At 40.0% G+C, this 18,247-nt stretch overlaps 1 protein-coding gene across 9 annotated transcripts in view; it reads left to right on the forward strand.

Annotated features, from left to right (window-relative positions):
- The window catches only part of MAST4 (microtubule associated serine/threonine kinase family member 4), a 313,910-nt gene extending 296,543 nt beyond the window's left edge, over positions 1-17,367 (forward strand). For all 9 annotated transcript variants that reach the window (XM_076361644.1, XM_076361652.1, XM_076361645.1 and 6 more), the window contains 6 exons: positions 1,525-1,725; positions 5,184-5,413; positions 7,253-7,375; positions 9,158-9,294; positions 10,026-10,207; positions 11,049-17,367. In XM_076361644.1, coding sequence (XP_076217759.1) covers positions 1,525-1,725; positions 5,184-5,413; positions 7,253-7,375; positions 9,158-9,294; positions 10,026-10,207; positions 11,049-14,917 — 4,742 coding nt within the window. In that variant the 3' untranslated portion in view covers positions 14,918-17,367. The remainder of the gene's footprint in view (positions 1-1,524; positions 1,726-5,183; positions 5,414-7,252; positions 7,376-9,157; positions 9,295-10,025; positions 10,208-11,048) is intronic.
- Positions 17,368-18,247: the final 880 nt, after the last annotated feature.

Genomic DNA, 18,247 nt, shown 5'->3' on the forward strand with positions numbered 1-18,247 from the left:
TTTGACTGATCATCCTGGAGTCATTCCAACTGATCTGTATTGCTGTTTTCTAACATTCTGTGCTGCACCATTGTGTGTTTTTAATTAAGACATCTCTATGATGTACGCCTTTCAGAATTGGCAGAGTTGTCTTTGACTTGTGGAAGTCACTTTTGTCATTAGGAATCTAGGAGGGAGTGTTGTAAACCATTCCCTACTTAAATTATTTATTTCCTTTATACATCCCTCTCCCAGCTCAAGTATTTGCATGCATTTCAGTAGGATCTAGAGCCCTAGTATCTTGCTGGTTTTGTACTTGCAGAGGACAGTTTTGCATAACTGTTGGAAGACCTGATCTAGGTCTTCTTAACACAGATCTAGGCCTATATCAGTTTCATGATTGTCCATATATAGGTTCCAGTAACATTCTCTACACTTTCACCTGTCTTCAGCTTATTTCTCTTTTGTACCTCACTGAATTTTCTCAAGATAACCCCTTCCATTCCCATACCCCTAATTTCCCTTGTAGTCCGCATTTTCTGCATTTTCCTTCCCCTTCCTCTTCTCTATTTCTGGGAGAATAAATTTCCTCAGGCTCATCCAGCTGTACAACCATTTCCATCTCCTTCCTTTGTCTGAAACCTTGACTGTGCTGTATCCCAAGTCTTGCTCACTCCCCCCAACCCTGTGTTATGGTGTTGGCATTAGCACAGCAGTGACAGTGATAACTCAAAACATGTGATCCTCTTCTGTCACTTATCAATTACAGGAAAGAGTAATTTAATTTTTCTGTGGTACATTAGCAATAGGATATTCAGGGACCTTAAAGAAATACTAGGAATTACTGCTATGTTTTTAAACAGGCGACCTACCCTTGCATGTTTCATAAGGTCATACAACCTTCCTGTGACATCTTTGAATTTTTGAAGAAATCCTGTGCAGGTTGTTCACGTGACACAAGACCTTCATGGGTTTTTTTCATTGTTTGAAACATTGTTGTCCTTCCTCCATTCAGTGTTGTGGAAGTACATTACCTATGATAGACTAATACCAATGTGGTTGTAATACTGAGTTTAGTGGTGCCAGGTATCTTTCTCCTGTGTGGTAGAAAAACACCCAAAGAGTAAAAGCAAAAGATAATAATTAAAAATTAAATTATACTTAGTGTTTTAATGATTTTTTGGGAAAGTTGTTAAGCTGATAGCAACTTCTGTAGATTTGGAGCCTTTTATTTACTTTAGGAGGAGTTCATGTAAAAAATAAACATATGATTAAGTTCTCTAAGGTGAATGATGCATATTGAGATACCAGACTTGCTTCAGCTTTTGTCTCTTATTTTACTTTAGTCAGTGACTACAAAAAACTGTTGCTTCATTCTGTTAACATTTATGCATTCTCTAAGTCTGGAAGAATTACTCAGATTTCTGTAATGTTGTTTTATGAACTTGTTAACAGAAAGAAAAATTTCTATCTCACAATTGTACCGTTTCCCCTCCCTGACCCCCAGTTTTCCCTCAATGTGTTTATCCCTTCTTATTTGTGCAGTTGGCAGTTTTTCGGAGCACTTAGATCAGATAAATGGAAGAAGTGAGAGTGTGGACAGTACAGATAACTCCTCAAAGCCACCCAGTGAAGTTGCATCTCACGTGGCTCGTCAGCGATTAGAAAGCACAGAGAAAAAGAAGATCACTGGAAAAGTCACAAAGTCCCTTTCTGCAAGTGCTTTGTCCCTCATGATCCCAGGAGGTAGAGATAAATCTTTTTGTTTGAAATGTTATGATTTATGCATACTTGATGGTTTACGACGTAAATGCAAGATTTTGGAGAGTCCAGAATGGATTGTGTGTCACACTTTTTTTTGTTTCTCTTGTTGTTCACATGTGTTACTAGATGCTGCAATCCCATCAGCGAGTTACAGTGGTCACATTACAGCTGAGGGACCTTCTCTGACAGGCAAAAATGTAGCTTAGTGGTGACTACTTTGTGTTCAACTGTGTGCATGCACAGCAGGATGCAGGCTTCAGTCCTTGGCCCATCCTACACTAGGGGTGTAGCTTGAGTTTTAAGTAGATCGCTATGTACAGCTCCAAGAATAGCTATTTGTTACAGCAACACATTCAGCCTGACTAGTTCTCTCCCATCTTCCATAAGGAAAGGTGATAAGCCAGAGAGAAGTGTCACAAAAGTAGAAATAGCATGTAGGCTCTTGTTTGTACTACATTGGCTTACATGGAGTGCTCAAAATTTGAAGCCAGAAATACTGCTGTAAGTAAGTGGAAGTATAACAGTAGTATTGAATGTTTCCAGATGAAGCATTGGTGCTTTGCTTTTTAATGGTTCAGAATGAAAGTCCAAATTTCCCAAACTTTGAGGGATTTTTTCCAGAAGTGGGATTACATCTCAACTTCGCACACCGGCCATAATCTACTCTTAGACCTTAGGTGTGATATTGAAGTATCTGCTGGTCTGATAACATAGCCCTGTGCTTGCTCCGTATATTCAAAGGTGGCTTTGACAGTAACTTCAGCAGGTTGCTTCGAGGCTTCAGGCTAGTGGAGAATTGTACAGTGTTAAAGAGTTATTTCTGTCTCTCCTCTTAGACTTCGTCTGTCTTTGGGTTGTGAAGCTCATGTGCCCCTTAATACCTTGGTGAGCAAACACTATGCTATTGTTCATGTGTACTGGAGACCTTGGAGAGGTGAAAGGCCCATCTGATCCCTATTACTGCAGGAATTTCTGATTCACCTCATGTTTTCTACCATTCTTCACCATACAGTTTAAAGAACAGCATAGGCTTCCTACGCAGTACCTGTAATTCCAGCAGCTAACCATAAGGATTTTTTAATGAGATAAGTCAAGAGGAAAATGTTGAGTCTCAGTTAAAGAGGAGTAGTTTGCCATTGCTTGAATGAGGGCAACTAGGTGACAATGAAAAGAATACTTAGCATTTCTGTGATGCTGTCCCAATGTGAATGATCATTCTCACAAAAATGCATGAGAGAGATGAAGATGACTTTATTTCTACAATGATAAAGGTAGTGACTGTATGCTCAGTCTGTTCAGGGCAGTGTTGACACTGAAAACTGCAAGTGGCTTGCAAACACTCTGGGCTTGTTCCTTGTGTAGACTCTTTCTTCCAAATAATATTTCTCTCCCAAATGTCGTATTTTTGGGGGGGTACCCCTGTAACAGTTAGCACCATGGTTATATTTTCTGCTTGTAGAGGGCCTGTAGTGCATGCTAATTATTGAGATTAGCTATCACAGGAGCATGATGTACACACAGGTAATTACACAGCCAAGTAACACTCAAGAGTTATTCATCAGTTTGTATTCTAGTAGCTCTTTCACAGCTGTCGAGTAAGAATCACTAAGTTCAGAGATGATATAGACTGAGTTACCATGCTCATTAAGCTATGGTTTTCTTTTAGTTTAATCTTAGTATTGTTCTATAAAATTCAAACTTAGCTTTGCCTATACTTAAAAATTTTGTCATTATGTCTGTATCAACCAAAATCTTATATGTTAGCTGTACCTAATACCGTCCAAAACACCTACCTTATTCTTGTTTATCCATAAGATAAACTGCAGCAACAGATGGCTAGTGGTCCTGACCTGAGTCATGTGGCTGAGAGTCACAGGACCAGGACATGTCTCACACGCAGCAGAAAGCAGAGGGCAGGGGATCTAGGCATGTTTCAGAGCCAGAGGGTGACAGTGACAGTCCCCTCGGGGCTTGGCTGTTCTGTGAGATTTCAGCATTAACCCAGTGATACCGATCTCTGGGGGCCTCTGGTGACTTGCATCCAGGGAGTAGCGTCTCTGCTGTCAAAGCGTATCTGCCCTCACATGACATGGCTTGGCACGGACACCAAACCTGGAATCTTTCTGGGCTGCATTCCTTTGCAGAGCTGTCACTCTGTTACAGTCACCAAAGTGTGTTTTGTGCTGCTGCAATTGTGTTTACATTTGCACAAGCATGAGCACATAGTGTTTTCAAAACAGTTAAATAAAACGAAGCCGTAATTGAGATTGTTGTTGCGAGAAATTCTTGTGGTCTTACAAGATGTAGCAGAATGTAGAAATGGAGGCTTGGTACAAGCATTGAGTTAACTGTCCTATGTACCAACTAGATATTGTGTTTATTTACAGTAGTCTTTATCTGTATCTATATATAACTGAAACCAAAAAATCAAATAGTGCTTTGTTTAGCACTGCTGGATGATTTGGGGGATGGTTTGGGGTGTACTCACAGTAACATCTGCTACCAAACTCTGATTTTCTTTTCATGAAGGTTTGTTAGGAAGAGGCTGGGAATTGTTCTTTCAAAGTTAGCAATGAGCGTGTTTCCTATCTAAAAGGAAAAAGCAGTCTACATTTAACATGTTAACCCTTGCGTGAAAAAATACAATTTATGCTCCAGGGAAAGAAATTTAGTTCTAAGATCTGGTTGTTGGTGTCATGGTTTAACCTCAGCCGGCAACTGAGCACCACACAGCTGCTCGCTCACTCCTCCCCGCCCCCCCCCCCCCCCCCCCCCCCCCCGGTGGGATGGGGGAGAGAATCAGAAGAGTAAAAGTGAGAAAACTCATGGGTTGAGATAAGAACAGTTTAATAATTGAAATAAAATTAAATAATAATAATAATAATAATAATAATAATAATAATAATAATAATACACAAAGCAAGTGATGCACAATGTAATTACTCACCACCTGCCGACTGATGCCCAGCCAGTCCCCGAGCAGCGGTCACCCCTCCCCCAGCCAACTCCCCTCAGTTGATGTACTGAGCATGACGTCCCATGGTATGGAATGTCCCTTTGGCCAGTTGGGGTCAGCTGTCCTGGCTGTGCCCCCTCCCAGCTTCTTGTGCACCTCCAGCCTTCTCAGTCGGTAGAGCATGGGAAGCTGAAAAGTCCTTGACTAGTGTAAGCACTGCTCAGCAACAACTGAAACATTGGTGTGTTATCAACATTGTTCTCATCCTAAATCCAAAATAACTCTATCCCAGCTGAAACCAGGACAGTTGGTTAAACTTTTCATTCACTAAGATACACACCGATTGAGGAGGAGAGAGTGTTTATGCATAGACAATGGTATATTTTGACACAAAGGTGTCATAAAACTAAACAAATTCCCTGATCTATGTCTGTATTTCTGTGTGCTCAGAATGTACTCTTAATAGGCAGATTTTTTCTTCCAGATGTGTTTGGTGTTTCTCCCTTGGGAAGTCCTATGTCTCCTCATTCCCTATCATCTGATCCTTCATCCTCCCGAGATTCATCTCCCAGCCGTGATTCATCAATTGCTGCTGCAAGTCCTCATCAACCGATAGTAATTCACAGTTCAGGAAAAAAGTATGGCTTCACCATCCGAGCAATCAGGGTTTACGTTGGTGACAGTGATATCTACACTGTGCACCATATTGTTTGGGTAAGATAATACCTTTTTTTGCTTATATACAGCCACAGAAAACTGTGATGATGTATTTGCTTTTGAATTTTGTACCTATAGTATCTGTTTGTTGACAGTTACTGTGTATATCGTGTCGTTGTGCCGAACAATTTTCTGAGAATGAAATTTGTGCCTGTACGCAAGACCAGTGTTGGCTGTAGGGATGACATAAGCCACCTTTGGCGGAAGTGGTACCTGCATACGATGTTGACCTTCTGCATGGGTCACTTTCACTTTTGGCAAGTTTGGCAATTGTGACCAGCCATGTCTAAGTTCAGAGTACTGTGGCTTAGAAAACCAAAGGATTGGCGCAGCCCCTCTTTGATTGAGGGCAGGATCTGCAAAACTAGGAGATTGTAAACAGAAATTGTTGAAATGCACATGGAGTTTATTAAACTGCATCAGTTAAGGGATTCATGAAAGTCAACAGTATTTTACTAGACACAAGTTGGCTGATTTCAAGCACTGACTTTCTTCTGTGTAGAAATGTGCAAATCATCTGGAATAGTGAATACCTTTGAGGATTCTATGGCACAGGAAAAAGACTGACTGTCTTGAATAAATAGTGAATTTTTCATCCTTTGTTGACTGTTGATTTGAATGAAGTGGGAGACAGGCTAAAGGAAAAGACAGCAGTTCTTGCATTTTATTGGTTATCAACCTCCTTAATTGTAAAATAAATATATATTTATGTAAATATGCATTTGTATTTATATTTATTTTATCGTTAAGGTTGATAACAAATTACATTTTTTATATAATTTATATATTATACATACATAAATAGAGAGTGTGTGTGTATAAACTAAAATATTTCTGCTACCTTAAAATAATTTTGAAAAATTGATTACAAATACATCAAAAGCCTTGAAGTTTTGTACAGTGTTTAAATATGTATTGTAGGTTTTGAAGTAGCAATACTACAGATGTGGTAGTGTATTACTCATGTTTTCATTCATGTTGCTTACCTCTCAGACCTATTAATCCATAAAGAACATTGAATCTGGAGAATGGGGTACATTTGATAATGGAATAAATAAAACAATTGGATTTCTTGCCACTGGTGTAGCATCACATCAGTGAAAGGAAGAAAGAAAATGGTACATTGCAGTAAAAGTGAAACCTTGGCTTTTTTTCAAAATACTATAGGTTTGTTGGGTTTTTTTAGCTCTGTAAGCAATGTAGGCTTCAGTAGTGGCTGCATGACTTAAAATTCTTCAAAAGCTCATTTTAGAACAGAATAAACTGTTTAAGCCACCTTCAAAATAATTTGCAATTCAGTTTGTTTTAGTCCTTCGTCACCTTTGTGCTGCACTGTTCCCTCTAATGGGCAGCCTGGTGAATTTGAACCAAATGAAAACAATCCTTAACTAATATGGTGGAGTTAATTTTTGTCATGATTTGGGTACTTCTTGTGACCACTACCTTAATTTCATCAGTATTTCTCAGTGTCAGATGCTAAAAATCTTCATTCAATTCTGAAATTTTGCCGTAGGGAGTGAATCACCCCTTCTTTATCATGCATGAAAACTGCCCTGCTATACAGAGCTTACTTAATACCAGTGGCAACAAGCAGTGTTTGTGAGCTTTAAAACCATTCCAGGCCCCGTGTAAGTTTAAAGTTTGAGTAAGTAGTTGATGGTGAAATGGCTGGTCAGATTTTTCTTCTTTTCTTCCTTTATATAACTTAATATCTGTAAGTCTTCTTCATTGGCAACTGATTTCATAGAAAGAGTTAGTTAAACAAAGCCTACTCTTGAAAGCATGAAGGTTAAACAGGAGTCCATTTTGTGTATATTCTCTTCGTCTGATTTCCAGAATGTGGAAGAAGGAGGTGCAGCTTACCAAGCGGGTTTAAAAGCTGGAGACCTGATTACTCATATCAATGGAGAACCAGTGCATGGTCTTGTTCATACAGAAGTCATTGAGTTGTTGTTAAAGGTAACTCTTGGGCAACTGGGATACAAAAAAGCTTGCTGTTTTCACCAAGGATTGAGGGGTTATGTTTGTTTTCTTCAGAGATTAGTTGTCAGATTTTGTGGTTGTTCAAGTACAAACTTTAAGCTACTATTGCACAGATCTGGAGAAAGGTCAATGACTTCATGTATCCTGCTATGATTTTAGTTTCTCTGCAATAAACTGGCACTGCCACTGAGATAGCTGAAGTACATTCGAGGCACTGACACAAAGAGATGTCTCTGTCTCTCAAAAAATTTGGCATTTTCAAGCACTTTCTTCAATTCCCCCATCTTCATCAGGTAATTCAGGCTTTTGATGATGATGCTACTTCTCATTTTCTCCTTTTAAAGTGAAATCGATGAGGAAAAGTGGAAACAAAGAATATGAAATATTTTCTTGCCTACTGTACAAGAACTTGCCTTTCATAATTTTATGGCCCAAAAAGTTTTTGTCTCATATATAGCCAGGCATGTCCCACAGAGCTTTTTTGCTTAATGAAGTTCTGATCCTGCAGTTGGACTTTTATGAATAATCTATCGCATTTTGTGGAGTTTTCCGAGGTCTGTCCTGTTAGAAAATTATAGTTTTTCCTTAAAAACAAACAAACAAAACCCCCAACTTTTTAAAATGAAGGGTAGCATCTTAGCTTTTCACTGTAGCTCATCATATTGCAGTTTTTATGTAATCTTTTCAGTACAGACTAATGTAGGGCAGAATTATTTTAAACAGCTGTATATTTACTTCTTATATTATTAACAATTTATGGTATTACATGCAGCTTTGCCTGTCAAAGCAAGTAGTCAGTTATAAAAGAAGATTGGAAAGCAATGAAGTAATGGGGAGATATAAAAAGCTGAGGAAAGGTGCAAAATACACTTTTCCTTAAGTCTTTATTTTCCTTCTCTGAAACCAGGAGGAACTTCCAAGTTTTCCAGTTTTGCAAGAAATGCATAAGAGAAAATTCTGTAATTTTAGGCAGTTGAGTCTGCAGTTGTTTTCCATGTCAGATACAGAAAAAGAGAAACATGACAACCCTGCACACTACTTACAAGAGTAAACTCAAAACGAGAGATTGTTGTTGATCCAAATGCGCTGTATCATAAATTAATTTGGGCTATTGGAATTCCTTTGAAAAGAAGTTCACTGTAGTGGTATACAGTGCTGGGCAGGAGGTATGAATTTTTAAAACATGATATAGATATTTCCAGTTGGTTTTATTTACTGAGTCATCTGTTCATGCAAATGGTCCTAAAAAGCTTGACTTAATTATATTTGTCACTTCTTTTGAACAAGATAAAAGGATTGTTTGGGATTGATAATGAAGATTAAGTTTTCTCCTCCATTTCGTCATTGTAACAGTTGGTATCCTGAGACATGAATGGCCAGTGGATGGACCACTGTGCAATGACAGATGTTCTTTGTGGGAAAATAGGATGTTTCTGTAGAAGCTTTCATCTTGAAAATTGCAATCTTGGTCAATCCTTGGTCTCTTCCTGTCTAGCTACAATTATTGGAATTTCTCCTTGTCCCGAAGCTGGAATGGAGCAAGTTTAGGAAATTTGGCAGAATTTGAGATTTTTCCAATCATCGTTTATTTGACATAAATTAGCCTGGCAATGTCTGCATAGGGCTCCCTACGCTACCAGCTCTTACTCTGACACTGGAGTTCTGTCTGGCTGCGTTCGTGTTTGTGGTGTAGCTTCTATTTAAGGCAAAGTCATCTTGTATTACTCATACCTAAAGGTTTCTCCTACCTTTTGGCAGAGTGGTAACAAAGTCTCGGTAACGACAACCCCTTTTGAAAACACTTCCATCAAGACAGGACCTGCCAGGCGAAACAGCTACAGGAGCCGAATGGTCAGGCGCAGTAAGAAAACCAAGAAGAAAGAGAGTTTAGAGAGGTGAGTAATCTTTTTGTTTCATGGTGAATGTTTCCTTGCTTGTGTATACATAACAATTCATTTAAAATATGAAGTTAATACAGTTCTCTCTGAACTAGACAAGGTTGTTCAAACCTTGTCTTCTACATCTTTTTACCTTCTTCTGTGAGATCCTATGGTTGTAACACATCCTTCGAATCCTGTTTTGCCTAAACTAGATCTGTTAAAATAACCCCTAAAAATTTTGCATTGCACACACACAGATATGGGGAAGAAAGTGAGTGACTGAGGTTGCATCTTAATTTGGTTTAACTATATCTTTTTGTACTTGTTTAGTTAAACTTTCTATTGCTAAGTTTATGGGCATTTTTAGTTTTATGATAAGTTTATGTGTATTTTGTAAATACATCACTAGTACTTTATAGATATCCCTTCAGTTTTGGTGGGCTCTTAAATTAAGAAACTGAAGATTTATACTCATAAGGAGCTAACCATTCTTCTGAAATACAGTGAGTAAATTTAGTACAAATAGATTCAGTTACTATATCTATCCCACCTATTAGCAAATCAGGATATTTTCTAAACTTCACACTCTGCAGTGTGGTTTGCTTTCGTGTAAACATAGGTTAATATTTGCTTTTCTGAGGTAATGGGAGAGGGAAGCAATGTCAGCTTGCAAGAGTTTTGCCTGTGGTACTAGTATCTTCTGTGCATCTTAACTTCTGGTTAATGCTGTGCTCTTCTCACACTAGGAGAAGATCTCTCTTTAAAAAGCTGGCGAAGCAACCCTCTCCTCTTCTTCACACCAGCAGAAGTTTCTCCTGCCTGAACCGGTCACTTTCATCAGGGGAGAGCTTGCCTGGGTCTCCAACCCACAGCTTATCTCCTAGATCACCTACTCCAAGCTATCGCTCTACTCCTGATTTTCCATCTGGTGAGTGTGAAGGAGTGGAGGGCAGAGGGAAAAGGGCTTGAAGTGTATTCTACTACTTGTGAGCCCCCCAGATCTGTTACAGTCAGCTAAGAGTAGTCAGTTCTGAGAAGCATAATCATTGAACAGCTGGTTTCTGTCTGGAAAAAGGGAAGAAGGTTCCTAATGCAAAATCAAAGGTGTTTTCATGATACAGTAGCACCTAAAAGGGAATTGTCCCAGCGTTTAAATCCAAGTCCAATGGCTATAAGTTGAGTAATAAACAATCCAAGTTTGGAGTAAAAAGTAGAATCTTGCCTACAAGAGGCTGATTGATAAAAGAATGAAACTGAGGAAAAAGTTGCTACATAATGGAACTAACATGGGCACTCATGAATGCTGATTTAATGCTGAAAAGATTGGCTGGGTGCTGAAATATGCATCTTTCTGGCTCCTAAAAGCCTGCCCCTTTTTCCTGTTTTACTTCTATCATGATTTCAGTGTGTACTAAAAGTGACTGCTGTTGTACAATCCTTTCGCAAAAGTAAACTATTTGGAAAGCCTTGATCATTGCTTTGAAGTGGCAGAAAGCATTAGCTATTCTATTTAAATAGAAGGAAGCAATAACATAAAGGGGATGAAGGAACAGAGGGAGAAAGGGAGAAATAGCAATATAATTGGAATGATAAGAGGTTTACAGCCCAGTCACTCAAAACCTTCCAAATTTTGGAACATTGTGGCAGCAGATGGCATGTAGGCCTTTGGACAGGTGAAAGTTCTGTGTCTCACTGAACATTTAGACAAGATTCAAAAAAATATTGCTAATCTTATGTTTGTTTGGTTTGTTTGTTTGTTCTTTTTATAGGTACTAACTCTTCCCAGAGTAGCTCCCCTAGTTCAAGTGCTCCCAATTCTCCAGCTGGTTCAGGACACATAAGACCCAGCACTCTTCATGGCTTGGGTCCAAAGCTTGGTGGGCAAAGATACAGATCGGGAAGACGCAAATCAGCTGGCAGCATTCCTCTCTCTCCTCTTGCACGGACACCTTCTCCAACACCCCAGCCGACATCGCCTCAGCGATCTCCATCACCATTGCTAGGACATTCGATTGGAAATACAAAAATAGCTCAATCTTTTCCTAGCAAAATGCACTCCCCTCCAACAATTGTAAGGCATATTGTTAGGCCAAAGAGTGCAGAGCCACCAAGATCTCCACTGTTAAAGAGAGTCCAATCTGAAGAGAAACTTGCGCCCTCTTATGGCAATGATAAGAAACACTTATGTTCACGAAAACACAGTCTGGAAGTGACCCAGGAAGAAGTAAACAGAGAATTGTCCCAAAGGGAAGTAACTCTTCAGTGCTTGGAGGAGAATGTGTGTGACATGCCATCACTCACACGAGTCAGGCCTGCAGAGCAGGGCTGCTTGAAACGACCCATCTCCCGAAAATTAGGTAGGCAAGAATCCATCGATGAGCTAGACAGAGAGAAGCTGAAGGTCAAGATAGTTATGAAAAAGCAAGATTTTGCTGAAAAAGCAAATGCACCTAGCAGTGAACCAGAAAATCCCAATACCTTAAGATTGGAAGAAAGAGACAAAAAAGCATTCCAGAAGGTATTAGAAAGATCAAATCAGTTTGAAACAAAAATTGTTGCTTTGGAGACCCAGTCAGCTGGTGGCATACTCAAAGACACCCTTCAAAAGAATGCAAACTTGAGATCAAATGATGGTATTGCTTTAGATGCACAAATGTTGTGTCACGGGCCTCCGCCTAATGAACTCAGTCATATTTCTTATGACTTCAAAAGAATTTCCCCTCCGTGTACACTACAGGATGTGCTACCTCAGTCCTCTGACAGGATGCTAAATGGAAAGGGAGAAAACACAGATAAAAATGTACCAACAAAAGAATTTGTCAAATTTGAAAGATTAGATGGTAAACTTGCAAATGTTGATTATCTTAGAAAGAAAATGTCCATTGAAGAAAGAGACGACAGTGTCTGTCCAGTGCTAAAACCCAAATTGACATCAAATATTCATGAATGCCTTCAACTTAATACAGGCAGACCCATAAACATACAGCAGGACTCCACTGCAGTTGCCGATGGTAGAGCATTTATCGGCAGTGCACACGCTGCTCAGATTAACTCGGTTTCTTTTGTTCCTCTCAAGACCTTGAATGGCCGAGCAGACATGAGTGTGGAAAAATCAGCCCTTATTTCCACTGAGGCTCCTGTCAGAAAAAGTCCCTCAGAATATAAACTTGATGGGAGGTCTGTTTCCTGTTTGAAGCCAATAGAAGGCACATTAGACATTGCCTTACTTTCTGGGCCACAGGCTTCAAAGACTGAACTGCCTTTGTGCGTGCTGCCAGAAGGACAGAGCACCAGCAGTGATGGGGGATCTCCTAACCCCCCAGCACCACAAGGGAGTGGTGGGAAGGCAGAAATGGCCTGTCAGAAAGAGCCGTTGTTAAGCTATGCAAAATCTGGCAAAGTCAACGTATCAGAGCCTCGGGTTCTGCAAGCAAGCAAGAGTTCTCCAAATCCACCAGTCATCCCCGTGGCTGCAGAAGTAGTGACAGACAAAAAGGTTTCTAGTCCAGCTACTAAAGGCAATATTTCTGTTATCGAAGCTATTCAAAAGAAAGACACCTCCCCTTCAAAACAGGACAATTCAGTGGAGACAAAGTCTTGTGTTATTCAAAGTCAGAGTGTTAAAACTACTCAAACATACTCCAAACTTTCTGCTGTCCAAAGCACTCCTGAAAAAGCTGTAGGAAAAGAGAAGCAAATACAAAAGGAGTTGCCTGCCAAACAGCCAGTAGCCCAGAGAAGTTGTGAGCCTATCCCTGCAAAGGTGGAGGTGATTAGGGAGTCATCTCTGAAGGTGTCTGTCTCAGATGTCCTGATAACGAGCTACTCCAAAAGCAATGAAAAAAATTGTGCTGATTTTGCCATTCCGCCTCAGATGCAAGGAAAAATGCAGGCAGCTGGCCCCAAGGCACAACCTAAGGATGGCAGAGAATCACTGAAACAGCTAGGCAGAGATGACAGCAGTGTTGCTAGTAGTTTTGTGGAAAAGGACATAACCAAGCAGAAAGTTCTCAGTGAGTCTAAGAAAGTTATCGCAGAGTCAAAGAGTGAAGCTCTTCCATCCAAACAGCTCATGCAACCCTCAGTAGGCTGTGATTCTAAAAATGAGAAGTCTGCACTGGTTTCCTCTGTGCAGAAGGACAATACCAAAGATTTAGGAAAGAAAGATCAGAAACAGCTCGCTGACATAAGGCTTCAAACTACTGAGAGAGAGCAGTCCAGCCAAGTTCCTCGGCAACAACTTAACGCCTCAGGCTCCCCTGCTGTGAGAGACACTGTAAGCAGAAACTGTGCTGTAGATGTTCATGCAGGTGTTCAAGAACATGTGAAGCCTGCTGCCACCTACGTGGAAAGCAGCAGTAATAAACACAGGCCAGTCTCTGATTCAAGTTCCTCTAAGTCTAAGTACTTGGATAAACAGACATTGTCGCAAAAACCATGCACTCCAACTGTAAAAGAAAAAGAAACTATTATTCAGGTGTCTACCAGCTCCCGGAAAGATGGGAAACATGCCGGTAAAAATGCGCTAGATCCCCTTTGTTCTGTTTCAGGCTCTTTGAGAAAAACGAGTAATGAACATGTGCAGGCCGAAAGGCCTGTGAGTTTGGAGCATGGCTCAGTAGCCACCCTCCAAATGAGCAGCATCACTCCTGACACCAAACCCAAATCCTCTGCTGTTGGCCCGGTAGCAGCAGGCACAGAGAGTTCTAAGCAGATGCAGAGGCAAGAACCAGCAGGCTTGGGGGAATCTGCTGATCGAAAGCAACTTCACCTCAGTGAAAAACAAACCATGTCTTCAAAGTTTTCCACTGTGAAAGACTGTCTCTTGCTGAGCAAACAGGCAGACAGAAGTCCTAGTAACCAGATGATCTCTGCAGACAAAAGACCCGAAGGAAAAATATGCACTGACGCACTTTATGTTCAGCTTGACAGTGGGAAAGTAGAGCCTACCCTTTGCCTCACAAGCTGCGATACCAGAGGAAAAGGAACAGAAAAAGCGACTGCAAGTAGCAAAAGCTCTCAAGATTCAAAAGGGAAAGGACAAGTTAATCAAAAACAGCCAGAGGATGCAAACAAGCAGATTGCAATAAAACACTTGTCGGCTGCCAGCGGGCAGAGTTCTTGTCGTGTGGCTGCAACACCAGGAAAGCTGCTGACTTGTTCAGCCAATTTGTCTGAATGTAGGCAAGAAGTATCTGTTCTGTCTTCAGCGAAGAGTGATGCATCTTCAGCGAAGGTTAAAGCAGGCTCACTTGAGCTTCCTGCAACCTGCAAGGAACTAAATAAGAAAAGCACCTCTTCCGCAGGGAGCGGTAAGGCGGAAATGACTAAAAGTGTTTCACTGATGGCTTTGCACAGTGCTGCTGTTGCAGTAGAAGCCCACCACCCTGCTTCAAACCTTGGGGGGAAACCCGGAAATCAAGAAAAGTCCTTTTTTGTTAACACTGTGGATGTAAAGGGAAAAGATGCCGTTCAGGCTCAGCAGTCTGCTTCAAGAAAACAGAATGTAGGTAAAGATTTATCCAGGTCAGCAACCACACCTGACCGTCCTAACGCACTTTCTAACGACAAAGACTCAGCTCGGCAGCGGCGAGGAAAGGAAGCTTCACGGAGCAGTCCTCATAAAAAATCCTGTTAACTGTGAGACCTGGCAGGTGTGAATTCAAGACTAGCTGAAAACAATGTCAATATATTGGACTGCCTTTAAACCAGCACTGTGTCGTGTCTTTGTGCAGCAAAGCTTTCATGTCACTGAAGAAAGAAAATAGGGGATATGTAAAGAGAGGACTTTTTTTTTCAAAATGCCTTCCCAATTGTAACCGGTAAAACTGTTACCATATAGTATTTGTACAAAAATACCTTTATAGCTGAGAGCTGTTGAAGAAAATATTTCCTGTGTAAATACCTAGCGATGTGTTTGGGGTTTGAATGTAGCATATATACTTCGCTGCTGATTGCATTGTTTACTCTCCCCTTTTTTAAGATAGTTGCTTTGCCACTTATTTGCCATAGTTGAATATGAAACCGAATTATTAAAACTCAGACCTGGCATGGTCTGACTGGAATGCCAAAATGCACAAGCATTGGTCTGACTGGAAAACAAAAACAGGCCACATTTTTACTTACTAAAAATCCTAGCTAGAGGTTAAAAAAATACTAGTACAGAACAAATACGGTGACTTATTGTGAGTTTTTACATGTATTTTTAATAATCCAATTTTGATAGTACTGTACCTGGCTGACTGCTTCACCAGATTTAACACAAGACCTAACTGCATCTCCCTGCCGCACAAAGCCTGTCTCTTAGAGTAGGTGTCATTAAAGCTATGGGAGGACCACTTGGTTGTCAGGGCATCCCAGCAAGAGTCATGTTCTCTGGTGAAATGGTGGTTCTCGTCTTGTCTATTGGGAGTGTGTTCTGTGACCTTCACCTAGACAAGGCTGAGACTCTGAAGCACATGCTGTGTGCTTAGTTTTTGCTGCAATCCTCTCTTGAGTTCCTTGAGCTTTTTTAAATTCAGGCCCTTACAGTGTGAGGCACAAGTATAAGCACATGAATTGCAGTACTAGTATGTTCATCCCTGTTTTTTAATACATTTAGAGAATACGTATTGTCATGGCATATAGTTAGCTTCATAATTAGCTTCATACACCTGTAGCTTTTTTTCTATTTTATGACAAGATAAAAAGGAAAAAAAGCAGTTTCAGTATCATATCTTCAAAAAAGTTCAGGACATCCAATACATTTTAATACATAGCTGGGGCCTTATGTTGTAGACTTAACTTGCTGTTTTTAGCAAGTAATTCTGGGTTTCACATGCATTTCTAAATGCATTGAGTAGCTCCATACATTTCATAACATAATCTTTTTATTTGTATGCAAAAAAAGTAAATACTGTAATTATAAAAGAAGCATTTTGTAACAAAGGAACCTGTTGGAGCTATTTGGTGCTAGAATGTGACTGTCTTCTTACTTTTGCTAAGCCTTATTTAAATTTTGTATACCGTGGAACATGTAGACTTTGATCATTTTAGCGTAGAGGTATTTAGTTTGTTTTGAAGGATGAAAGGTAAGATTTGAAACATGTACAGAAGCACTACAAAACACCGTTGCAGATGCGTGGTTTTTAATGATTGGGATCAATAGAATAGTGGTTTTACTTATTTCTGTTATATGTACCCACAGTAGAGCTAGGCCCCTGCCTGTTTCATCAGGGCTTATGGATTGTCTTTCTGTCTCAAAAGCCAGAAAATTGTTCATAAAAGCACAGTGTAATCTTGACTTGGAGGTTTGTATGACAACTGACAGTGTGCAGAATTCGCTTCCCTCTGGTGAAAACTTTATTATACTGATTAGTTGAGTTGGATTACAGCAAACCATCATGGAAAGATAATATCACAAACAAGTCCTTCTGATTTTTCATGTGGCGCTAGAACATTTATACTGCCTTTGATGCATTCACAGAGGAGCTAGTGAGTAATGGATAGTATTTTTTGAGCAGTTTTAAAGATAAAATGGTCTTGACATTTACAGTTCATCTGTGCTTTGGCAGTTACTACAAATGAATGCTAATGCACTTCGAAATAACATTTCTGTCTGGGAGGTATTTCCTAGTTTACAGTCTTCTGCATTTTTTCAACTATCCTCTTGTTTCCTTTAAAGCACATCTAGCTATTTGTTTACAGTATACCTTTGTGTATATTTTGTATAGTTCATTATCACTTCTGACAAATAAGTTCTTTGCATTTTGGAAGTGTAACAGTGCTTAAGCTTGTGTTTATGTAGTACCTGTTTGTTGGTGTTTGCCTTATCAGTGAGCTGTTAGAGATCCTCCTACCTGTGTGCTACTTAGTCAGTCTTTATGTGAGCATAGATCTGATGTGTTCTTTTGTAGACTTCCTGCTGTAGATTCTTCAGCTTACAAAAAAAAAAAAAGAAAAAAAAATTGTTAGGGTCTGTGCAATAAAGTGTTTGCAGTCTTATTTTCTCTAAGGAACTCCTTATGGATGTCATAATTGTTGTATATTGAACACGATTATTTATACTTATGCAGTTGCATAACATTGAAATAAAAATTCAGCATGAAATGCTGTTGTGTTAGCATTTTTCCTTGAACTGCTTTCACTCCTGTAACTTAAGGCACATCTGTGCTCTACTCAGAGGCGGGCAGTTGTTTGGTTTTTTTTCTCTGGGGCCAGCTCCACCCCTTAAGGCAAATGCCGGCCAAGGATTTTGCATGAGGAAATGCAGTTTAGTCTGGAGACGGAGGAGGTCTGCATAGCTGTGTATCTCGTCTCAGGCAATGGCTGGAACCACTGCTCTGCTGTTGGGTAGGTGGGCACGGGGTGGTATTGGACGACATATCCTGACTGGTAGCTAACAATGGCAGTAGGCTGTAACATGACATTTAAATCTTTCCTCCAAAACATGTATCATCATTCATTACAATAGGTCAGTATGTTTTTAAATACCTTCTCAAAATACCCAATCTTCATTGGTTTTTTTATTCACGCTAAATTTTCAGCTTTAACAAATTCCTGGAGCATATGTAAGTGCAATGTTTTCTTCAGTTTTGAAATCTCTACCCCTTGAATGTCATCAAATCTCCCTTTATTCTTTTTTTTCTCAGAAGATAAAATAGATGCAGTGAACCAGACAAGGGAGATGGAGCAGAGCACCTTAGTATCCAGTGGCCTCTTTGATGAAGAAAAATCCTTTTGGCAGGAGGAGCAACAGGGCAGGATTATTGCTCCCCTAATTTTCATCTTTCCACTTCTTGCAGAGGAGCGGCATCTATTAAAATACACGTCTTTACCGTTCCATTGCTGGTAGCTCTACACAGCTGGTTGGCACATGCCAGGAACTTTTTGCCTGGCGGGGGGGGGATATTTTTGTTCACATTTTATTATTGCATTGTTTTCTCTGTTTTTTCTCTGTACAAAACCAAGTGCAGCAGTGTTACAGCAT

Source organism: Aptenodytes patagonicus, chromosome Z, assembly GCF_965638725.1.
Source record: "Aptenodytes patagonicus chromosome Z, bAptPat1.pri.cur, whole genome shotgun sequence".
NCBI lineage: Eukaryota > Metazoa > Chordata > Aves > Sphenisciformes > Spheniscidae > Aptenodytes > Aptenodytes patagonicus.